General features: G+C 39.5%; 1 protein-coding gene across 15 annotated transcripts in view; it reads left to right on the forward strand.

Annotated features, from left to right (window-relative positions):
• Window positions 1–26,148, forward strand: part of RBMS3 (RNA binding motif single stranded interacting protein 3) — a 1,621,798-nt gene that overhangs the window by 1,326,824 nt on the left and 268,826 nt on the right. For all 15 annotated transcript variants that reach the window (XM_081526995.1, XM_081526994.1, XM_081526997.1 and 12 more), the window contains one exon: window positions 15,266–15,345. In XM_081526995.1, the coding sequence (XP_081383121.1) occupies window positions 15,266–15,345 (80 nt within the window). The remainder of the gene's footprint in view (window positions 1–15,265; window positions 15,346–26,148) is intronic.

Consider the following 26,148-nt stretch of genomic DNA (forward strand, 5'->3'; position numbering starts at 1 on the left):
CTGGTATTCCCATCTCTTGAATAATTTTCTGCAGTTTATTGTGATCCACACAGTCAAAGACTTTGGCATAGTCAATAAAGCAGACATAGATATTTTTCTTGTACTCTCTTGCTTTTTCGATGATCCATCAGATGTTGGCAATTTGATCTCTGGTTCCTCTGCCTTTTCTAAATCCAGCTTGAACATCTGGAAGTTCACGGTTCACATATTGCTTCAGCCTGGCTTGGAGAACTTTAAGCATTACTTTACTAGCTTGTGAGATGAGTGCAATTGTGCGGTAATTTGAGCATTCCTTGGAATTGCCTTTCTTTGGGATTGGAATGAAAACTGACCTTTTCCAGTCCTGTGGCCACTGCTGAGTTTTCCATATTTGCTGGCATATTGAGTGCAGCATCAATTCTTCAAATTGATTGATGCTTTTGAACTGTGGTGTTGGAGAAGACTCTTGAGAGTCCCTTGGACTGCAAGGAGATCCAACTAGTCCATCCTAAAGGAGATCAATCCTGGGTGTTCATTGGAAGGACTGATGTTGAAGCTGAAACTCCAATACTTTGGCCACCTGATGCGAACAGCTGACTCACTGGAAAAGACCCTAATACTGGGAAAGATTGAGGGCAGGAGGAGAAGGGGGTGACAGTGGATGAGATGGCTGGATGGCATCACTGACTTGATGGACATGGGTTTGGGTGGACTCAGGGAGTTGGTGATGGACAGGGAGGCCTGGCGTGCTGCGATTCATGGGGTTGCAAAGAGTCGGACATGACTGAGTGACTGAACTGAACCGAGTGCAACACTTTCACAGCGTCATCTTTCAGGATTTGAAATAGTTCAACTGGAATTCCATCACCTCCACTAGCTTTGTTCGTAGTTATGCTTCCTAAGGCCCACTTGACTTCACATTCCAGGATGTCTGGCTCTAGATGAGTGATCACACCATCGTCATTATCTGGGTCTTTTTTGTACAATTATTCTGTGTATTCTTGCCACCTCTTCTTAATATCTTCTGCTTCTGTTAGGTCCCTACCATTTCTGTCCTTTATTGAGCCCATCTTTGCATGAAATGTTCCCTCAATATCTCTAATTTTCTTGAAGAGATCTCTAGTCTTTCCCATTCTATTGTTTTCCTCTCTTTCTTTGCAATGATCCCTGAGGAAGGCATTCTTATCTCTCCTTGCTATTCTTTGGAACTCTTCATTCAAATGGGTATATCTTTCCTTTTCTCCCTTGCTTTTCGCATCCCATCTTTTCACAGCTATTTGTAAGGCCTCCTCAGACAGCCATTTTGCTTTTTTGCATTTCTTTTTTGTGGATGGTCTTGATTCCTGTCTCCTGTACAATGTCATGAACCTCCATCCATAGTTCATCAGGCATTCTGTCTATCAGATCTAATCCCTTAAATCTATTTGTCACTTCTACTGTATAGTCATAAGAGATTTGATTTAGGTCATACCTGAATGGTCTAGTGGTTTTCTCCACTTTCTTCAATTTTAGTTTGATTTTGGCAATAAGGAGTTCATGATCTGAGCCACAGTCAGCTCCCTGTCTTGTTTTTGCTGACTGTATAGAGCTTCTCCATCTTTGGCTGCAAAGAATATAATCAGTCTGATTTTGGTGTTGACCATCTGGTGATGTCCATGTGTAGAGTCTTCTCTTGTGTTGTTGGAAGAGGGTGTTTGCTATGATCCGTGCGTTCTCTTGGCAGAACTCTATTAGCCTTTGCCCTGCTTCATTCTATACTCCATGGCCAAATTTGCCTGTTACTCCAAGTGTTTCTTGACTTCTTACTTTTGCATTCCAGTCCCCTATAATGAAAAGGACATCTTTTTTGGATGTTAGTTCTAGAAGGTCTTATAGGTTTTCACAGAACTGTTCAACTTCAGCTTCTTTGGCATTACTGGTCAGGGCATAGACTTGAATTACCGTGATATTGAATGGTTTGCCTTGGAAACAAACAGAGGTCATTCTGTCATTTTTGAGATTGCATCCAAGTACTGCATTTCGGACTCTTGTTGACTGTGATGGCTACTCCATTTCTTCTAAGGTATTCCTGCCCACAGTAGTAGATATAATTGTCATCCGAGTTAAATTCGCCCATTCCAGTCCATCTTGGTTTACTGATTCCTAGAATGTCGATGTTCACTCTTGTCATCTCCTGTTTGACCACTTCCAATTTTCCCTGATTCATGGACCTAACATTCCAGGTTCCTATGCAATATTGCTCTTTACAGCGTCGAATCTTGCTTCTATCACCAGTCCCATTCACAACTGGGTGGTGTTTTGCTTTTGCTCCATCCCTTCATTCTTTCTGTAGTTATCAAGCTTATCTATATGTGATTTTATTGTCTGGAATATGTTTTGATTCTATCTACCTTAATTGCATCTTTGTGTTAATATTTCTCCCTTGCTATTTTGACAATTCTTTCACCATCATTCTCTCAAATGCATGGAACTAGGAAATCAAGTTTGAGCAGAGAAAATCTCTAAAATGTAAACTTAGTGATTACTAACCTCCAAACTACAGCTGTGTTTGCACAGAAACAGGTTAGAATTGTGTTTGCGGAGGTTGAAGAGAAGGAGGACTGTTATTCCTTTTGGTAATTTTAGTTCCTCTCTCAATTGCCAGCAGATGTGATCCAAGGAGGAGAAAACCCCCGGTCCAGCCTTGAGCTTCTTTCTCTCTCTTCTTGTTCTGTGTGCTTGTCTTCATCTGTTCTTCACATTGCCTCTGTCTTTCTGTCTCTTAACATCAGGAAATCCTGGTCATCACTAAAGAAGCCAGAACACTATCCTTGCTTTTCCATATATTTGGTCTCTAGGTTTTAAAACCCAAACCAACCATATCAATCTATCAACTAAACAAACAAATAGCTTAAACTGCACTGGATAATCTATTATTCTGAAATCCTCTGGGCTTCCATCTTGCTGTATACATGATTTTATAAAAACTTAGAGAAGGAGAAAAACCATACAGTTTCTTGTTTAATTATGCTGAAATTGGAATGATGTTATTCCCAAGACAGTGTTGGTGGAACGAGAGAAGGCTTCTGAGTACTATTTACCCTGTGAAACTGAAACTGGAGAACTTTGTTACCTTGGAGTTGGAAATGGAGGCCATTCCTTGTGCTCAGGGAATGTAAGATCTCTTCACCCTCTACCTGCTCTAAGTACAAACCATGACAGTCACTCTTGGACCCTGAAGGTTGTAGAGATTCCAGGTAGGCTGTTAGTTTCTGGTCAATAAAGAGAAGCACTTTGCAATATTGTTTGGAAGACATGTGTGACCCTCTTTTATTTAATATCCTTCCTACATGCTCAGCTTTCTGTGAGCTGGACCATCCTAACCTGAGGGCTTCCCTGGTGGCTCAGTGGTAAAGAATCTGCCTGCCAGTGCAGAAGACTTGGGTTGGATCCCTGGGTCAGGAAGATCCCCGGGAGAAGGAAATGGCACTCCACTCCAGTATTCCTACCTGGAAAATCCCATAGACAGAGGAGCCTGGCAGGCACAGTCACAAAAAGTCAGACACAACTTAGCGACTAAACAGCAATACCATCCATGACGTGTGTTATACACATGGCTTTATGGGTCAGAAATCACTTAGCTTGCATCTTTGTTCTGTTCTTCCGATTTGTGTCCTTGGACTAGTTAAACTCTCTAGCTTCCCTTCCTGATATGTAAAATGCATTCATTCCTACATTCATTCAGTTCACCCATTAAATATGTGGGTACTACTAATATACCAGTGTGAAAGCATTAGTTGCTCAATCATGTCCAACTCTTTGTGACCCCATGGATTGTAGCCTGCCAGGCTCCTCTGTCCATGGGATTCTCCAGACAAGAATACTGGAGTGGGTAGCCATTGCCTTTTCCAATATGCCAGTAATTATTCCACATGTGATCATTAGAGATACACATACACACATAAAACATCTCCTTCCACTGACTGGTGTCTGCTGGATTTGGGGACACAATAAGTTATGCCATCAAATATAAAATATCAAATGATGAATATGAACAATAGTGTTACAAAAACAAAGCATATGGGTGCTGTAGAGAGTGTGAAAAAAATGAGAGGCTTGAAGTCAAAGACAGGAAAGCCCTCTGAGAAGAGAGCTTTAACCCAAGATGCAAATGATGAGAAGGAACCAGCAGGAGAGTCCCTGGTGGAGCCGGAGAGGAAAGCTCCATGCCGGCAAAGGAAAGGGAGGATAGTCAAGGTCAGGCCAAGTTTTGCATGTTTGGGAAAGAGAAAAAAAGCAAAAAAAAAAAAAAAGGAGAAGAGAAAAAAAGAAGAGAAAAAAAGAAGAGAGATGTAACAGTAGTACCTAGTAATGAAATATGGCTGCAGCTCAAAGACTGATAAAAAGTGATAATACATTACAGTTGCATTGAATGGTGAGACTTGAACATACTACTTATCAATTCCTTATCTCAATTTTGATTTTGAATTGATTGTATTTTCATTCTCTTCCCCAAATTCCTTTTGAAAACCTTAGTAATATATGGTGAAAAGATAAATTTAGATTATGATGCATCCAGACAAGGATGTTGCCTAGGGGCAGGCAGGTATTCTGAAATAAGCAGCTCCCAGACTAAGTATAAGTAAACATTTTTTCCTTCCATTTATCTTGAAAGACACAGCCTCATGTATAATTTTGTTCCTGATTGCTTATAGTTTTATGAGGTAGCCATCAGGCTGGAAACAGAGTTTCATTCCAAATAATCTAACTGAAGATCCTAATGTGGAGGAGTCTTTACAGAAGGGTGACGGAGCTAAGGGAACTGATGAAGGGAAGCTGAGATGCCCAGAGATGAGCAGCGGAGCATGCCTTTGCCCTCCCAGAGAGAAGAAAACAGGCGGAGGCCTGTGCCCTGAGTCCAGGGAGACCCAGGGCCTTGCAGGAGGGACCGCCTGGGGGCACCACAGACAGGGAGGGCTGTAACCCCTGCCAGACGGACGTGGGGCCAGAGCAAAAAGGATCGGTAGGACCACCCGGACCTCTGTTTCCACCAGGCCTCCAGTGGTGACACCAGTACAAACCATCAAGGGCCAGAGTAAAGACAATATAGTCCATGGAAGTGCCATTTCTCTGGGGCCTGGGGCAGAGCAGAGCAGACATGGGGGAGGGCTGAACTGAAACATCAGCACACGTGGGTGAGCCCCCTGACTCCGCTATTCACACATAAAAACAGAAATGAAACATCAGCACACGTGGGTGAGTCCCCCTGACTCCACCGTTAAAACATAAAAACAGAAAGCAGTGCAAGTTCAGCGGCCTGCCACGCCGCCTTCAGATCGGAGCGATGGCGAGCTGACCGCTGCTGTTTAGAGAAAGCAGCTGCTCAAACTAGAGTGACTTTGCAGTGATGTTTGTTTTTTCTGACTTCATTTCTGACAACAGATATGTGGATTTTTCTGACATCAACTACATATCATTTTCCCACACCAATTATCCAGTTCTCTTATGCCAACTAAGTGTCTAACAATTCATTTCCATTTTAACCCTAACTACTCACAGTTATCAGACTGCACAGGTTCAAGGGTTCAGTCCCACAAGATTGCACCCCACTTCACACAACAACCACAGATAGGGTATCAGACAACCCACATTTCTGCCCTGCCCACTACAAATTCAGGGGTTCCCTTGAAACACTTCAGACTTGAAAATTCACTACAACTATCCACAGAACATGGGAAAACACTTAAATATTTCCTTGTATTTCAGAAAATGTACAGCTCGGAAATAGCCAAATGGAAAACATGCGTGGGAAAGAAGGAGTGGTGAGGGGAGAAATGGCTCAGAGATTCTCTGCCCTCTCTGGTGTCCCACCTTCTAAACACATCAAGTGCCCATCAACCCATAAGCTCTGCAAAACCTGTTCAGTGGTGTCTATAAGGTCTTATCACACAAACACAACTTGATTCAATCATTGACCATTGCTAGCTCACTCAGATTCATGTGCATCAAGTCGGTGATGACATCCAATCATCTCATCCTCTGTCATCCCCTTCTCCTCCTGCCTTCAGTCTCCCCCAGCATCAGGGTATTTTCCAGTAAGTCAGTTCTTTGCATCATATGGCCAAAGTATTGGAGTTTCAGCTTCAGCATAGGTCCTTAGAAGGAATATTCAGGATTGATCTCCTTTAGGATGGACTGGTTGGATCGTCTTGCAGTCCAAGGGACTCTCAAGAGTCTTCTCCAACACCACAGTCCAAAAGTGTCAATTCTTCAGCTCTCAGCTTTCTTTACATTCCAACTCTCACATCCATACATGACTACTGGAAAAACCATCGCTTTGACTAGACAGACTTTCGTTGGCAAAGTAATATCTCTGCTTTTAATTTGCTCTCTAGGTTGGTCATAGATTTTCTTCCAAGAAGCAAGCATCTTAATTTCATGGCTCCAGTCACCATCTGCAGTGATTTTGGAGCCCCCCAAAATAAAGTCTGTCACTGTTTCCATTGTTTACCCATCTATTTGGCATGAAGTGATGGAACCAGATGCCATGATCTTAGTTTTCTGAATGTTGAATTTTAAGCCAACTTTTTAACTCTCCTCCTTCATTTTCATCAAGAGGCTCTTTATTCTTCTTTACTTTCTGCCATAAGTGTAGTGTCATCTGCATATCTGAGGTTATTGATATTTCCCTTGGCAATCTTGATTCCAGTTTGTGCTTCTTCCAGACCAGCATTTTGCTTGATGTACCCTGCATATGAGTTAAATACACAGGGTGACAATATACAGCCTCAACATACACCTTTCCCAGTTTGGAACCAGTCTGTTGTTCCATGTCCGGTTCTAACTGTTGATTCTTGACCTGCATAAAGATTTCTCAGGAGGCATGTGAGGTGTTCTGTTATTCCCATCTTTTGAAGAATTTTCCACTGTTTGTTGTGATCCACACAGTCAAAGGCTTTGGCATAGTCAATAAAGCGGAAGTATATGTTTTTCTGAAACTTTGTTGCTTTTTTGATGATCCAACAAATGTTGGCAATTTGATCTCTGGTTTCTCTGCCTTTTCTAAATTGAGCTTGAAAACCTGGTAGTTCACAGTTCATGTACTGTTGAAGCCTGACTTGGAGAATTTTGAGCATTACTTTGCTAGCATATGAGATGAGTGCAGTTGTGTGGTAGTTGGAGCATTCTTTGGCATTGCCTTTCTTTGAGTTGGAATGAAAACTGACCTTTTCTGGTTTTGTGGCCACTGCTGAGTTTTCCAAATTTGCTGGCATATTCAGTGCAGCACTTTCACAGCATCATCTTTCAGGATTTGAAATAGCTCAACTGGAATTCCATCACTTCCACTAGCTTTGTTCGTAGTGATGCTTCCTAAGGCCCACTTAACTTCGCATTCCAGGATGTCTGGCTCTAGGTGAGTGATAACCCCATCATGGTTATCTAGGTCATAAAGATCTTTTTTGTATAGCTCTTCAGTGTGTTCTTGCCACCTCTTCTTAATAGCTTCTGCTTTTTTTAGGCCCATACCATTTCTGTCCTTTATTGAGCCCATCTTTGCATGAAATGTTCCCTTGGTATCTCTAATTTTCTTGAAGAGATCTCTACTCTTTCCCATTCAATTGTTTTCCTCTATTTCTTTGCATTGATCACTGAGGAAGGCTTTCTTATCTCTCCTTACTATTCTTGGGAACTCTGCATTCAAATGGGTTTATCTTTCCTTTTCTCTTTTGCCTTTCACTTCTCTTCTTTTCTCAGCTATTTGTAAGGCCTCCTCAGACCACCATTTTGACTTTTTGCATTTCTTTTTCTTGGGGATGGTCTTGATCACTGCCTCCTGATCAACGTCACAAACCTCTTTACATAGTTCTTCAGGCATAGTTCTATCAGCTCAAATCTCTTGAATCTATTGGTCACTTCCACTGTATAATTGTAAGGGATTTGATTTAGGTCAATCCTAAATGGTCTAGTGGTTTTCCCTACTTTCTTCAATTTCAGTCTGAATTTGGCAATAAGGAGTTCATGATCTGAGCCACATTCAGCTCCCGGTCTTATTTTTGCTGATACCATAGAACTTCTCCATCTTTGGCTTCAAAAAGTATGATCAATCTGATTTCAGTGTTGATGGTTGAACTCAAAGCTCTAGCCCCTCAGCCATCCCCAGACATTGAAGGATGGGGTCCCAAAGCTCTAGCCCTAATTATTGGGCCCTTCTGTTGTCCAGCCCTGTCCTAACACTGTCTAGGGGCCTCACCTTGAGTCATCTTATTAACACAAACTCAGTTATGGTCATAAGTGGCTCACTATGAGTAGCATAAGACATTCCTATCACTCAGGAAGTCCCCAGACTTGTAGGAGTCCTATGCTAGGAACCCAGGACAGAGACCAAGTGTATTTTTGGTATGCAATAGTTGCCACACAGAAAACATCTCATTTTTCATCTTTTCCTTTCTCTTCAAAGAGGAATGAGGCATTCAAATTTTCATATGAATTCTCTCAATGTTTAGATGTTGAGAGTCATTTCAAATTTTTCTGAAACTCTTTGCAGCCCAAACAAAGCTATATGAAGGCTGGAGTTGGCCTGTGGTCTCCAGCTTGGGGCAACATGATGCAGAACTTCAGAATAGTCCTTTTTAACCCTGGCTTCACACTGGGATCACCTGGGTAGCTTTGAGAAATTTGTGCCTGGATTTCACGCAAAGCAATTAAGCCAGAAACTCCAGGACTGGGTCCCAAACATTGGTATTTAGAAAAAGAAAATATAGTTCCCTAATCATTTTAAGGGATCCACAGAGGATAAGATGGTTACATGGCATCATCAATTCAATGAATATGAGTTTGAGCAACCTCTAGGAGATAGTGAAGGACAGGGAGGCCTACCATGCTGTAGTCCATGGAGTCACAAAGAGTTGGACCTGACTGAACAACTGAACAACAACAACAACTAATCATTTTAATGTACAGTCATTTTTAAAATAAGCCTTTTCAAATTTGGGAATAAATTTACTTTTATAGAAAGAGTGTACAGAAGAAGCTATTTACAAAGAGCATACACAGGTTTTATATACCCTATGTCCAATTTTTCCCATTGTCAACACTTTGCATTACCATAACATATTTGTCAGAATTAATAAACTGACATCAGTACAGTATATTAACTACACTCCAGAGTTTATATAAATTTCACCAATTTTTCCACTGATAATCCTCTTTGTGTTTCAGAATCTGGTCCCTGGTACTATCTTGCATTTGGTTGTCTTTTCAGACTTTCCTTGTTTTCCATGAGTAGTCCCTGCAAGGTATCCTGGAAAATGCCTCCAGATCTAGGTTTTTGTGATGTTTATTTCATGATGGGATCCATGTTATGTCTAAGTTTTGGAAAGAATACCACAGTGATGAAGTACCCTTCTCATTATATCAGCTCAAGGTATAATTTCCATTTGTGAGAATACCTGCTCTAGGCAGTGATGGCTGCATGACATGGGGATGGCAGGACCCACCCAGCTTCAACAAGATGAAAACAGATCAGTGCAGGAAGTCAGGAGGGATGACAGGAGGCCAGCCATGCAGCCTCGTTTCTTCCAACAAGCCATTGGACTGAGCATCAGGGGACAGAGTCCCTTTGCAGGCTCATCCAAAAACTCGACTTTAGAGAAGTCACCACCTTCTTCCTCTGTGTCATGTAGAAGTTGATATCTGAGGCTATTTCTAGCCCTGCATATATGTGATTTTAAAACTTTGGAGTGGGTTTTCATGAGCCAAATGTTGTCCACAGCTCCATTCCATAAGAAGAATGTGCTGTGATGCTAAGTAAGGAGCCATCAAGATGCAGAGTTTCCTCAAAGGGAAGAGGCAGGAAGGCCATTGTGTGGCACAACTTGACATTTATGACTTTTGTCTCTTAAAGATGTCAAGCGCCTCAAAGGAAGAAAACAAATTGCAAAAACAGAAGGAAATTCAACTCCTTCACCCCTCTTTCTTCCTGAAACTATGATTCCTTCTGTTACCAGGGTTTAAGAAGTCAATGACATAATTTGCTTTTTTCCAAAAATCTTTTCATGTTGACCCTTTTCGTAAATCTTACTGGAAGCAAAGGTGACTGGCTTGCAAAACTCTATGTTCTAAGTCGCCAATAACTTGTACAGATCTTGTGATTGCAAAACCACAAAAATTTCACAATAGTGGAAACCTCTCATTAACTATCATAAATGACAGGGCAAATTTGTTTTAACTACATGCATAATCGTGCTTATTGCTTGAAGATAATAAACTGAGAGATTCTCTGTGGAAGTGAGACAGATAGGCTGAAAATGGTTTTATACAGTACTTTTCCACCTCTGTGTGTTAAGTCTGACCCTGAACATTCTCCTAATATTGAAGCAGGCTCTCATCTGATGTAATTTGCCTGTGAGGATTGCGTTGGCTGTGAAATGAGCACCTCTTAGTAGCTGTTGTTAAAAAAGAAATTTTCTTGAAGTCACAATTCAGTGGTGCATTTCAAATGAATGAAGCCGGGTTCCCAGGCACGGAGACAAGAAGGAATGTCAGACAGGACCTTTAATGTGTGGTTCTATTTAAACATCAGACCTAACAGAAAACCCTGAGGCTTTGTACAATGATGGGAGCCTTGTAGGAACCTAATGAATGCATTGACGGGTGAATGGTTGGCTGGCACTCAAGCTCTTCTGAGGGATGTGAGAGGGTTCAGGTACCACCTAGAAAGAATGGATGCAGTGGCCCATCCAAAGGAGCCCTGGTCAGGCAGCTTTGTCTGGCATGCTGCCTTTTCAGACCCACTTGATAAGGCTCGGGTCAGTTTCAAGTGGAGCACGTGCCAGATTGCAGATGGGTTGGGCTGGCATTTCAAATAGGCTAACTGTGAAACTGGAGAAGAAAACGGGCACATTTTTCCTAAGGTGGCTCTTCAAATGCAGTCCCTCCCCCAGAGCTTGTAGGTCTCACTCTGAGCCTCTCCACTCCACAGCTCCTCAATGGTTGTCTTTGCTGGGAAGACTTTGCCTTGTTAAAATGTGCCCTGTATATAAAAATGAAATTGTCACTTCTGGGTGGCGCCGCGTAACATGGTTTGACACTCAGTGCCAGCAGCTACAGAAAACAGACTTTTATTGCATTTATTCTTTCAGAGACAAGAGTTTCTAAAGACTCCTGCAGACATTCACTTAGTTAAATCCGAATGAAGCCAGAGTGAACGCTCTGTGCGGCTGTCTTGTGTTCACACAAACAGCCCCCACTTGGCTTGATGGTGCTGTAAAACAGTCTTGAGAAAAGACGATCATACTAGAATCCAGAAGGGAAGATGTGAGCCTTTCAAACCAGGTGGGTGGACTGGATGAAGCCCCCTGACTTCCCCTGTAGTCCCCAAATCTTATCATGTGGCGTTAACAAGCTCACACACACTAACCCCCATCCCGTTTCAGTGTTCATTTAGAATTCCACGTCATTTTCAAGACAAAGAGGAAGGATTTGATTTGTAGGACTCTGGCAAGCAAGCTTTAGATTCTTAACTGCCTTTTATCTAGATGAGTACCCGGAGAGAGATTGAGCAGGGAGGGGGCCCTGGGGCATAAGCTTTTCATTCTGGTGCTCTCCTGGAATAAAAATTCCATAAAGTAACATCTGTAGTAATTAAGGGCTTACATTTCCTCTCCCATTCATGTCTCTGCTTGGAGGGAAGGTTATCTTCCCTAAGAGACAATGGAGAGTTGGTCCTGTGGGCGGAGAGAAAGCGGAATTTGAATTCTTTTGTTCCTAGAAATGGAAGTTTCCTACTTAAAAGAAAAAATAAAAATAACAAGTTGGAAGATGTGAAATAATCCCCTGGAAAGAAAACGTGAATGAGTTAGCAAAATTGTACTTAGCTGTTCCTCAATATTTGGAATGGGGAATGATTCATCTTGTCTTTCTAATCCAAATATCCTCTGATTTCGGGAAATCTGTTGTTGAGTTAAACAAAATAATGTGAGAGCTGCAAGCTAAGTTTTATCTGGGGGCAAACTGAGGACGGCAGCCCAGGAACAGCACCTCAGGTAGCTCTGGGACACTGCTCCAATGATGTAGAGGGGAAGATCAGTATAAATGTGATTCTGGTGAAGGGGCAGCATATGCTATCAAGCATACATTTTTTGCAGATTTTGCTAGTCACAAGGAGCAGTTGTCACCATGATAGATTTCAGTGCTTTTGTAGATATGAGGAGATAGCATTGGGCTAATAAAATCAATTCCTGAAACTATCTATCTAAAGACTTATGCTGTCAGTTTTTCTTCCAGCACAGGGTGCCTCATTTCTGCTCTTCACCCTGAACTCCTGTCAGGGGGGTCTGAAAGTCAGCAGCTGCAGCAGCACCTGATCTAAATCTTGTGGAGTTAGATGGCAAGTGCTAGTTTGTAGTTGACACTGTGATTAAACATTGAGCAAAATGCTATTTTTGTTTTTATTAATTAAAATTGTATATTCAGCTTAAAGAGTTTTACTTTTGCATTTGGACACAAAAGTGAGTCACTCTTCAGATGTTCTTCCAAATAACACTATGTGGATCCACTGGGCCTCTGATACATGGATAATATGTCAAATTAATTTCCCATGCTTTCTTGTCTTAGCAGGACCAGCTATGTAATTTGTGGGTCCTAGTGAAAATTAAAAATAGAAGACCCCCTTGTTTAAAATGTATTGACAGTGACAGCAGAGGCTTAAATCGAGTGAAGTTTTCCAGGCTCAGGGCTCCAGTAATACATAGGCCTCATGCCCTTGACGTCAGTCCTGCTCTGGTTCACCATCTGTATCAATGCAGAAAAATGTGTGTCTTCTCTATGTTTCCTAGGAATGTATGTACCTTGGAAAATATTCTTTTTTAAATTTGAATCATAAAATAATTAGAGCACCCCAGATGGAATGTGCTTTTGAAAACATCTTCAAATAGAGGTGCTGTATGATCCAGCAGTACCACTCCTGGGCATATATCCAGAGAAAACCATAATTCAAAAAGAGACGTGCACCCCAATGTTTACTGCAGCACTACTTACAACAGCCAAGACACAGATGCCACCTAAATGTCCATTGACAGAGGAAGGGATAAAGAAAATGTGGTACATATATACATTGGAATATTACTCAGCCATAAAAAAGAGTGAAGTAATGCCATTGGCAGCAACTTGGATGAACCTAGAGATGATCATACTAATTAAAGTAAGCCAGATAGAGAAAGACAAATGCAATATCACATAGAACTTGAATCTTAAAAAAATGATATAAATGAACTTATATGTAAAACAAGTAGAGTCACCGACATAGAAAACAAACTTATGGTTACAGGGGAAATGCATAGAGGGATAAATTAGGAGTTAATAAATACATACTGTTATATATAAAATAAACAACAAGGTCCTACTGTATAGCACAATAAATATATCCACCAGGGATATTTTCTAATAACCTATAAAAAAAGAATCTGAAAAAGTTTATATACATGCGCGCGCGCACGCACACACACACACACACACACACACGCCACCAGGGATATTTTCTAATAACCTATAAAAAAAAGAATCTGAAAAAGTTTGTATACATACATACACACACACACACACACACACACACGCCACCAGGGATATTTTCTAATAACCTATAAAAAAAAGAATCTGAAAAAGTTTGTATACATACATACACACACACACACACACACACACACACACACACACACACACACACACACACACACACACACACACACACACACACTCTCTCTCTCTCTCTCTCTCTCTCTCTCTCTCTCTCTCTCTCTCTCTCTCTCTCTCTCTCTCTCTCTCTCTCTCCCAGGGATCGAACCCAGGTCTCCTGCATTGCAGGTGGATTCTTTAGGGTTTTTTACCAGCTGTGTCACAAAGGAAGCCCAAGAATACTAGAGTGGGTAGCCTATCCCTTCTCCAGCGAATCTTCCCGACCCAGGAATCAAACCAGGGTCTCCTGCATCGCAGGCAGATTCTTTACCAACTGAGCTATCAGAGATGCCATATGTGTATACATGTATGCATATACATATATAAGTATATATTTTGTTGTTCAGTTGCTAAGTTGTGTCCGCCTCTTTACAACCCCATGGACTGCAGTATACCAGGCTTCCCTGTCCTTCCGTATCTCCTGGAGTTTGTTCAAACCCATGTCCACTGAGGCAGTGATACCATCCAATCATCTCGTCCTCTGTCATCCCCTTCTCCTCCTGTCCTCAATCTTTCCCAGCAACAGGGTCTTTTCCAATGAGTTGGCTCTTTGCATCAAGTGGCCAAAGCATTGGAGTTTCAGCATCAGTCCTTCTGATAATATTCGGAGCTGATTTCCTTTAGGATTGACTGGTTTCATCTCCTTCAGGGTGACTCTGCATGGCATGGCTCATAGCTTCATTGTGTCACCTTTTTTTTTTTCATTTTCCCCCTTCTGTTTGCCATGAAGCGATGGGACTGGAATCCATGATCTTAGTTTTTTTTAACATAACCAAACCACTTTGCTCTAACGTGAAACTAACACAACATTATAAATCAACTAACTTCCAAAAAAAAGTCCTTAACTTGCTAACTCACATGTCCTTGCCTCACCTCTCAGCTTATCCCCAGGAGTGTCCCCGGTGGACCTCCATCCAGCCTGCTCACTGCCCCATCTACAGGGACATGACCTTCCGCCTGCCCACCCCGGCCCCTGCCCTAGTTTTTACTCCAGTGGCCTTTCTGGCCTCCTGTGCTCACTTTTCAGAGTTTTCCTGGCATCTGCAATTCCTCTCACATTGGAATTCCTGTAACTGTAATAAATGTATAACTCATTTGGCAGTTGTTTATGTATTTTTTTTCCTTTTCTTGTTTACTCTGCATGTGATATGATCATGAAAACACACATAATATTTGGATGCAGAAAAGTTTAACAAATTGTGTCAAAGGGCTTCATTCCAAGAAAGCTCATATTATTGATAAAATCCAGCAGAAAATCCAAAATTATACACTTCGCCTTTTGGACAAATTTTACACATTTCATACATATTCTTTTCTATGTATGCATGTCATTTCTTAAGTCTGTTTTTCCTCTGGTGTACTGTTCATGGGCATTAATTTCTTTTGATTAGAATTAACCCTTTAATTTTTACCTTTCCCACCCAATTTTACCAAATAATAAAGGTCAGATATAGTTAAAATTTAGGAATGAAGCTTGTCTAGGGTTTTCTTAATTTCCTTTTCTTTTTAATTTATTCTTCCTGGATATGTACAACTTCATGAAAGTATATAATCCCCTGTTTGCTTTTTTTCCCAGGATGGAGTCTACTGAAAAATGTGAAGTGGTAATTCAACATTTTAATGGAAAATATCTGAAAACACCACCAGGAATCCCAGGTAAGAAATGCCATAAAGTAATCATTAAACAATATCTAGGCTCATTGCTACTATCAGAATGAGTACATGGTAAGGCCCATGGTTTCCTCCATTGGGAGGAAAATTTTTGCCTTTATAAATATGTATTTTTTTTAATACTGTGCAACTCATCTTTCTCAAAACTACCAAAAGCTTTTTGGTGATTCATCTTTGGCCTGCCTTTTTAAATCTCTGCTGCTAATTCTCTAAAGTGAATTAGAAGGAAAACAGCAAAGAATAGTTTAAAATGCACTTGCCATGAAGAAAGTTTGTGACTCATGTCATTAATATTGGTATCCTGATTTCTACTTTGTAAAATATCTAAACAGTGAGTGACATATTGTGAAAATAATAATAATAATAATAATAGTAGAATCCATAGATTGAGACCAGTTCCCAAACAGTTCTTACCAGCCCATGACAAGAAGAATGCAGAAAGGCAGAAAGAGCATTTAGAAATGTTTATAACAATATGACGTTATCATGAAATCTTAGCACATAACTTCATGTTTTACAAAAATATCAAATGCACATTAAATTTTTTTAGTATACCCATTCATCAGAGATAATCTAGGAAGCACCAGTTTAGACTACTTCAGGGCATTTCATATTTTTGAAGGCAAAATTCTCAAGATTTGACATATATCATAAGATGATATAACTGTGCTATTAAGAACTACAATCAACACAAAATAATTGAATATATCATATGTATCAGAATGTGAGCTAGGACTGCCTTGACATGATATTAATTTTTAAGAAAAATAAATGAATAGTATTGTATATTAAGTAGGTTAAAATATCTTACTCATATCTCAATAAAACCGGAAGAAAAAATACATCTTACTCATGCATAAAAATATCAAATATTGAGTGAAGTTCTAAAAGAGAATAACAGATAAGGAAATATCTGACTCATACATGTTGGTTTATTTGTTGTTTTTTTATTTTCAGTGATTCTCAAGGGAAAAATGTGACTTCTTAAGTCTTATGATATTTTTTTCTTTTGATGATTTTATGTTGCATCTTTGTAATGTTTGCTTCATTAAGTATCTATAGAGCATTTACGGGTTGAGCATTTTGGTTCCTTAAAGTATATTGAGTTATACAGAAAACAAAGTCTGAACAAAACAAAGACATAGTTTTCTGGCAGGATCAGGTTCATTTTATGACACGCTAAGTTTTGGGAGGATTTTGGGAAAGAAGAAAGGCCATTCGGATTGTCATTTGGATGCTCTGAAAACTCCCAAAGCACGACCCCTGGTTAATCATGAGTCAGCACTGAAGCTGTGACTCAAGCTGGTTAGTGTCCATGCGTGACCTTCCCCTGAGAACTAGCTGCACTATGGTCCAACTGGAGATGTATGGGGTTGTTAGGGAAAGAGCTAGCAGTTTTCATCTCAGCAAGTCGGCTGCCCTTGCATTTTAGGAGAAATACTTTTTCTTTTTCCCTTTAAGATAGAAGACATTTAAAGACACTCTGCTTAGACCCATCATTGAGTAAAGGAGTTGCATTGTTAAGGGGTTTTCTGCTTATTCATCTCATTTTATTCTACAGGTGTCTATGTACAGAAGGCATTCAAACTAGATGTGAATTACACGATTCTATTAAAAAAATTCAAGAATGAGTAAACTAGGCAGAATTATTGTTGAATGAACTTTTAATACAGGTCTCAGTTCTGTGTGATTCTTCCTTTTTGGAAAAAGGCAGTGAAATCCATCTTGATGTGATTGATTTGAAATTGTTTTAGGTTAACCCATGTAGTGTAATGCTGACTCATGTAGTTTAATGCTAAAGACAAAGTCACTACAAATCCCCCACATATCTGAGCATCCTTCCTTGAATACGCAGGCTGTGGTATTAACCTCTCTAATATCATAGCTACACCCAATGGAAACATTGTGAATAGCAAGAACTTGGTTATGAGTTTCTTACTTAGTTTTATCTCCTGGGACCATGAAAAACAAAATAATTATGCTCAGTTAAAAAAAAAAAATCTTGAGAGATACACTTTATGCTTCTGAGATTTGCCTTCAACATAATACAATTAAATATACAGTATCGATTATCATCAATACTTGAATTAACTTATTTATCCTTACTTTGGAAGTCAAATAGATTTTAATAAAGGCTTCAAATGCTAACAGAAGACATATAATTTTTTTATTGATGTATAGCTGACTTACTATGTTGTGTTAGTTTCAGATATACAGCAAAGTGATTCAGTTCTGTATATTTCTTTACATATCTATATTCATATATATATGATATAGATTATTTATAGATTCTTTATATAGATTATATATATATAGATTCTTTTCTATTTATATGTATATAGATTCTTTTCTCTTATAAATTATTATAAAATATTGAGTATAGTTGCCTGTGCAATAGTAGGTCCTTGTTGGTTATCTATTTTATATACAGATATAAATATATAGATATTACACATAGTGTGCATCTGTTAATCCCAAACTCTAAATTATCCTCCCCCTTCTTCCCCTTTGGTAACCCAAGTTTGTTTTCTGTATCTGTGAGTCTGTTTATATTTTGTAAATAAGTTCATTTGTATCATTTTTTTTTTCTTCGATTCTGCATATAAGCAATATCATATGATATTTGTCTTTCTTTGTCTGGCCTAATTCATTTAGTATGATCATTTCCAGGTCTATCCATTATATATATCTTTATATATGTACATATATATATATCTTTATCCATTCTTTATCCATTTATCTATATCTTTATCTATATCCATTTAGCTATATCTTTATCTATATAGTTATTTTTATCTATATCCATATATATATATCTATATCCATATATATATATATATATATCTTTATCCATTCATCTTTTGATGGACATTTAGGGTGTACCCAGAGAAAACCATAATTCAAAAGGGCACATGCAACCCAGGGTGCATTGCAACACTATTTACAATAGCCAGGACATGGAAGCAACCTAAGGATAGATAATCTTTGATATTTATGTTTGATATGGAATAAAATGACGTAATGCAGGAAGTGGGTATTTTGGAATACGCTGCAGTAAAATGACTTGGCTAGGATCATTAACTCTGTTATGACAAGGATAATTAAATGTGTGTGCATGGTGTTTGCCTTTCTTGGTCCTTGTTGCTTATTTGTTGTAGATGGTTGAGGTCTTGTTTTCAGAAATTCGTATCTTAATCCAATTTTCTATTCTATCTTGAGGCGTGTGAACAGATGTCACAATGAGCCCTGATATCTGATTAGAAGTGATTCCTTTGATTGTTCAGGAGAAGTGATCATTTTCTTCATTTTTAAAATACATTGTATCTTAAGAGAGATTGTCCTTGGTAATTAAAATCACCTACTGGGAACTCTTTACCCCTCTCAGTGTCTGTGCCGGGAGCTTTGTACTTCCTTCCTCTTTAATAAATCCTGTTCACTTGCTACCATGAGTGTCTGCATGTTTGTAGATTCCATTCTTCGGGTCCACAGACAAGAACTCTGATTCCCGTCTCAAGAGCAGCCCTGAAATATGCACTGAGCTGAAATGCCACCTTCCAAAGGACCTGTGCGTTGTTCTGCTGCTGGTAGATGGAGAAGGCTGGTTCCCTCCAGTCGGCTGGGGAAACAGAGCCCCACACGTTCTCAGCGGGGTGGGGAAAGCCTGACAACATGTTGGGCATCAGAAAATAATTTGTCAAAGAGAAAATGCTTCCCTCTCTCTGAAAAAATTAAAAAATTAAATAAAATCACCTATAATTGATCTAACTGACTTGCAATTAAAATAGGTTTTTCTTTTTTTTTTTTAAGTTGTAAAAACCTCAACATCCACTTTATCAAAATTTGGCATCTTGACTTCAGAAATTTGTGGGGTTTTAGAAAAGCACATGGATGGTTTCAGTGCAGTGCTTTAAGGTTGTGTGAATAAGGGACTCATGAGTATGCAAAAAAATGATCTGGGACCTTCAGACCCTAAGATGGCTGATGAAAGAGTGAGTCCCCTTTTTCCCCACCCTCTAAGCAAGAAGAGAGAAATCAGTACCATATTCATATCGCTTCCTTCTCCATTTAGGATGACTTGGGGAAATGTGCCAGTTTCATTCTGTGTCTCTTGACAAAGATTCTTCTTAAGCTGCAAAGTTCACTGATTTCCTGAGATGATAATCTAGTTTCCAAATTCCATCCTCTGTCCTTTCTGTAGAAGAACAAGAAGAAAAGCTACTTCAGCCCAAAACTTTGACGTTGATCAGGCTTTCTCTTTCTGAGTTCCTTCTAATTGTTCACGAGAGACCTAATTTTAATGAATATATCATGGATCTCTAATGCCTATCACAGCCTCCGAGAACTAGCTCTGTTCACTATGAATTATAACATTGTCCCCAAGTTTTGGCTAGTTGGAACAATGAAGCTAGATATACATGCAAAAAAGTTATAATTATTTGAATTTTGGCATTTGAAGTGCGGGAAATTAATACTGCCATTTGGTGGGAAGGAGCAGCCAAAGCTGTATCAAAGAGCAACAGCCGTGTTACTGCTCCTAAGAAAGGGATCATCCAGTATTTTCTCCCTCCTCTAGAAGGAAAAGAAAACAGTGTTCCATAAATGTCACATGTCCTGCATATCGTTCTTGATGTTTTGCGGACAAAGTAAAGCATCATTATTTGCTTGCTCGCCTAACCTCAGACATGTCTTTGTCCCAAAACAAATTGCTCAGCAATCCTGTACAGCCCCAGTTCAGTTCAGTTCAGTCACTCAGTCATGTCTGACTCTTTGCAACCCCATGAACTGCAGCACACCAGGCCTCCTTGTCCATCACCAACTCCCAGAGTTTACTCAAACTCATGTCCATTGAGTTGGTGATGCCATCCAACCATCTCATTCTCTGTCGTCCCCTTCTCCTCCTGCCTTCAAGCTTTCCCAGCAACAAGGAATTTTCCAGTGAGTCATTTCTTCATATCAGGTGGCCAAAGTATTGGAGTTTCAGCTTCAGAATCAGTCCTTCCAATGAATATTCAGGTCTGATTTCCTTTAGGATGGACTGGTTGGATCTCCTTTCTATCCAAGGGACTCTCAAGAGTCTTTTCCAACACCACAGTTCAAAAGCATCAATTCTTTGGTGCTCAGTTTTCTTTATACTCCAACTCTCGCATCCATACATGACTACTGGGAAAACCATAGCTTTGACTAGACGGACCTTTGTTGGCAAAGTAATGTCTCTGCTTTTTAATATGCTGTCTAGGTTGGTCATGACTTTCTTCCAAGGAGTAAGCGTCTTTTAATTTCATGGCTGCACTCACCATCTGCAGTGATTTTGGAGCCCAAAATAATAAAGTCTCTCACTGTTTGCATTTTTTCCATCTATTTGCCATGAAGTGATGGGACCAGATGCCATGATCTTAGTTTTCTGAATGTTGAGCTTTAAGCCAACTTTTTCACTCTCCTCTTTCACTTTCATCAAGAGGTTCTTTAGTTCTTCTTCACTTTCTGCCATAAAGGTGGTGTCATCTGCATATCTGAGGTTATTGATATTTCCCCCAGCAATGTTGATTCCAGCTTGTGCTTCTTCCAGCCCAGTGTTTCTCATGATGTACTCTGCGTATAAGTTAAATAAGCAGGGTGACAATATACAGCCTTGACGTACTCCTTTTCCTATTTGGAACCAGTCTGTTGTTCCATGTCCAGTTCTAACTGTTGCTTCCTGATCTGCATACAGACTTCTCAAGAGGCAGGTTAAGGCAGATATTCTCATCTCTTGAAGAATTTTCCACAATTTGTTGTGATCCACACAGTCAAAGGCTTTGGCATAGTCAATAAAGCAGAAATAGATGTTTCTCTGGAACTCTTTTGCTTTTTGTGATGATCCAGCTGATGTTGGCAATTTGATCTCTGGTTCCTCTGCCTTTTCTAAATCCAACTTAAACATCTGGAAGTTCACAGTTCACATACTGCTGAAGCCTGGCTTGGAGAATTTTGAGCATTACTTTGCTAGCGTGTGAGATGAGTACAATTGTGCAGTAGTTTGAGCATTCTTTGGCATTGCTTTTCTTTGGGTTGGAATGAAAACAGACCTTTTCAAGTCCTGTGGCCTTCTGAGTTTTTTAAATTTGCTGGCATATTGAGTGCAGCACTTTCACAGCATCATCTTTTCGCATTTGAAATAGCTCAACTGGAATTCCATCACCTCCAGTAGCTTTGTTCGTAGTGATGCTTCTCAAGGCCCACTTGACTTCGCATTCCAGGATGTCTGGCTCTAGGTGAGTGATCACACCATCATAATTATCTGGATCATGAAGATCTTTTTTGTACATTTCTTCTGTGTATTCTTGTCACCTCCTCTTAATATTTTCTGCTTCTGTTAGGTCCATACCATTTCTGTCTTTTATTGAGCCCACCTTTGCATGAAAAGTTCTCTTTGTATCTCTAATTTTCTTGAAGAGATCTGTAGTCTTTCCCATTCTATTGTTTTCCTCTATTTCTTTGCATTGATCACTGAGGAAGGCTTTCTTATCTCTCCTTACTATTCTTTGGAACTCTGCCTTCCAATTTCTAAACTCTGGCAAAAACAAAGGGTAAGTTCCCAGGCACTTCAGGAATCTGTAAGGTGTGAGAGAAAGGCTCAAGTTCAAAGAGGCTGGGGAGCAGAAGGTGGCACTGCCTAGAAAAGGCTTTCATGTATAATGACATGTGTTTCCAGGCTGGTTTGAGGAGAGAAAATCGCCTTTTGCTTTCAAATTAGACTTTTGCCCATAAGCACATGTACTGGTCAGTAGAACAGTCTTTCCAGAAAACAGTGGAATAACCAACCCTCTTTTAGTATGATTTTATTTCTCTTTGTTACGTAGTTTTGATCCCAACTGAAGTCCAAGAATTAGGGAAGGATTGAGAGAGACTGCACCCTATTTTGTGATCTTTTTATTTTAGCAGATCTTATGATGAACAGAAATTGGGACAAATGTTTACATGACAGAGGACTCTTATTTTCCTACTCAATAAAATAAAATGATGTGCCTTCTTAATCCTTTGACAGATAATTTTACTATTTTATGGTTATGCAAATAAGAAACCTGTAGGATTTTAGAGAGTATCCAAGGCAAAATATTTATGATCTGATCATTTTTTAAATAAAATGAAAACATTAATGTTGTTTGTGTACATTTGAAACTTTCTCCAGAGTAAAATATCAAAAATGTACTAAAATGAAATTTAGGATGCAAATCTGAACATGTGAGCAATACACACACACATTTTTATCAGGGAACATGTTTTATTAGGAAAACACTAACCAGTGTTTTCTCAGTGGTACCAGTCTGATAAGTCACAAATGCAGCTATAATAGAATAAAAGGCAGCAAATAGAAAAAATATTATTACATACAATTTAGTAAAAATATATCTCTCTGTTTCTATTCATGAATAGTGTTGCCTAACTTTGAATTATTTCTCTTTGTGAAACTAAAACATTATCTGCATAATACACTTTGTGAACACCACGACCCCCAACTCGATGTTGGCTTAGATTTCTCATCAATAAAAGGATTTTTGCAATACTTAGGAAACGGCTTTCTGCTGAGCTCCTTATCTTTAATGTTTGTGATGCCTTCTAGATTATTTCTATCTACCAAACACACAGTTGTTTCATGGTAAAACACTGCTGGAACATTATTAGTGAATTTCATAGAACAAGCTTAATTGAGACTTAAGGGCTGTGAGTTCTATGTTCTTGGCCAGTCATCTCTCAACCTTTCTATGGCGCCACACCTGATACTACGAAGGTATTTGGGGAATTGGTAGCTAATAAGAGAGAAAAGAAAGGAAACGGAGATAATTCCATTTTGAAATCTGGATAATGAGAGACCAGATAGAGAAATACAGGGGATCATCTTCAGGAGATTAAAAGTGATTGGAATGGGCTGTGTGCACCAAACTGCAACACTCCTCCCCTGTGGTCATAGCTGTGAAAGAGGGGTGCCTCCAGGAAGCATCCCATGTCAAGGATCCACCAAATCTCTCTACTTCTGTAAATCGGCAAAATTTATAAAATCTTGCTCAGCCTGATATAGGTATTTTGCAATCCTTGGGTAGTTATTGCTCCCTTAGACATCTGTCCATCAAAAGAATGTGAGAATCAGTAGACTCTAGGGGTTTCTCATGGTGATAACAAGCTCAGTGGGGCAACTTTTGTTGGTTTTTCTTTCTTCCCTGACTTTCTGTTCCTCTTCTATTATGTTTTACTTCCTGGCATCAGCTCTCAATTAAACTTTCTTGTTCCAGGCTCTGATGTGGGGAAATTCAAATTAAGGATGGTGATCTAGTAATTGTGAAATTGTTTGTTTTTAATTTTATTTAATTTTTATTTAATTGTCTTTATTAAAAAAAAAAAAAAAAAGGTTTTTTTGCCCACACTGTGCAGCATGCAGGATATTAGTTCCCCAACCAGGGATCAAACCAAGTATCCCTTACATTGGGAACATGCAGTCTTAACTGCTGGACCACCAGAGAAGTCTGGAAGATTATGTTTTGATTTAAAACTTCTGGCCATAGGGAAGCCCAGAGGAAGAAAGTAGATACAGCTAAAATAGTAAAGTGAATTTTGTGAACCAAACACATTGTTTTCATTACTCCTAAACATTTATAGCAGTATTTGTGAACCATGTATTAGGGATGATAAAAATGAATATTAGTGATCCTAGACAGATGGTAGTCAGAGTTTAATTTAGAAAGAAAAATGTGAAATGCCACCATGACATGGTTGATCCTAGAACAACTGATGATGTGAAGAGGTTGGTTTTTGACAAAAATGGGGAGAGAAAGAAGGTCCAGGAAATTGTCATGATGCGAGCAAAGTGAAGGTGAGGGACGGGCACGGGAAATCATTCCACAGAGAAGAGAACCCGTATAAAGATAGTGTGGTGGACTTTATTAATGGGTCCAGTGTGGGGATGTCTGGAGTTGACAAAAGTGAAATGGAGACGATCTTCAGCCGAACAATGGGTGGCTTCCCATGAGTACTTTGGAGGGGTTTCCATCGATGCTGTAGACTTCCTTACTAGCCCTCACTCTTCCTTTCATCTTCCCTAAATTTCTCGTCTTCACAGGAGAAGCTTAGGGAAGATGAAGTGTACTAGAGTGATTTTTTTGTTTATTCATTTGATTCTGAGTATTTAAAATCAGGATTTTGTTTCAAAGTTTTATTTGTTTTTATGTTGTTGTTACTTCAGGTGCTATTATTTAGCTCAGTGTAGACTCTCAGCAGGCTTCCCTTGTGGCTCAGCTGGTAAAACATCCACCTGCAATGCAGGAGACCTGGAATCGATCCCTGGGTTGGGAAGATTCCCTAGAGAAGGGAAAGGCTACCCACTCCAGTATTCTGGCCTAGAGAATTTCAATAAATGTCATTTGAAACTGATACACAATTCCGTGAATTGAACAGCCCTTGTACTTATATTTGCTGTTAATGAAATTCCTGAGGGGTTTGGGGGATGCCTGCTTTCTCTGTCATCAACAAACTTGGAGGAAAGCATTGAGAGAAACATTTAAATCTTTTCTTAATTTTTGACAAAAATTCTCACATTTCTATATCTAAATACATGTGTAAGAAGTGTGGGTTCTATCCCTGGGTCAGGAAGATCCCCTGGAGGAGGGCATGGCAATCCACTCCAGTATTCTTGCTCGGAGAATCCAATGAACCAGAAAGACTTAGCAGGCTACAGCCATGGAGTCTGAGAGTTGGACACAACTGAAGCGACTTAGCATGCACGCACATATGTGTGTTAGTTGCCCAGTTGTGTTTATCTCTTTATGAGCCCATGGACTGTAGCCTGCCAAGCCCTTGTGTCCATGGGATTCCTCAGGCAAGGATACTGGAGTTAGTAACCATTCCTTTCTCCTGAGGATCTTCCCAACTCAGGGATAGAACCTGGGTCTCCTGTATTGCAGCCAGATTCTTTACCATCTAGCCAAGGAAGCCTGTATGTGTGTATGTACACACACACACACACACACACACACACACACACACACACACACACACACACACACACACACACACAAAGTGCTAAATATTCAAAAGAAAAAAAAAATTGATTGAGAAAGATTCTAGTTACTTCTTGGGAAGTCTCATTTTTCCAAAACTGCTTTTCAGTGTGTTTTGCTGACAATCAAATTGTTATTTCTTTAAAGAGCTTATTCTTGGATGGGACATTGATGAACTCTGCTTTTTGATATGGGTAATGTTCTTGCCTAATTTATACTTAATTGTGTCTGGATCTTAACTTCTTGCCACTGGATCCAGACAGGCACTATTACTGAGCTGGACTTTGCACTCCTTTTTTATTGTCTGCACATAAAAATGTGAATATCATGAGAACAAACAGAAAGGGGTTATTGGTCTACACTTTCACCTCTTGGCCTAATGTTGCTTCTTTCTCTCTAGGGGGAGTGTGACATGGGTTTACTAGTCCTACTATAATAGAGTGATATAATACAGTTTGTAATGTTTAATCAGTGCGGTATGGTCAATATGTTTTGCTGATCATATGTTCTCTATAATTACGTGTAAGTACCAGTGAGTAGCAGCATAATTTATTCAGAGTCTACAGAACAAATTCTGGCTCCAGAATCTGATTGAAGTAATCATAATGTCATGGAACTGAGAAGAAGGTGAACAGGTTTTCTATACATCTCCAGAATCACAGACCATCTTCATCTATTTTTATCCAAAATGATAACTCCATTCAAGCCTTCACATTTTTATGCCTTGAATTTTTCACAGTTTTCACAGTAAGGACTTAAA

Source organism: Giraffa tippelskirchi, chromosome 9 (genome assembly GCF_054371585.1).
Source record: "Giraffa tippelskirchi isolate mGirTip1 chromosome 9, T2T-mGirTip1v1.2.pri, whole genome shotgun sequence".
In the NCBI taxonomy this organism is placed as follows: Eukaryota; Metazoa; Chordata; class Mammalia; order Artiodactyla; family Giraffidae; genus Giraffa; species Giraffa tippelskirchi.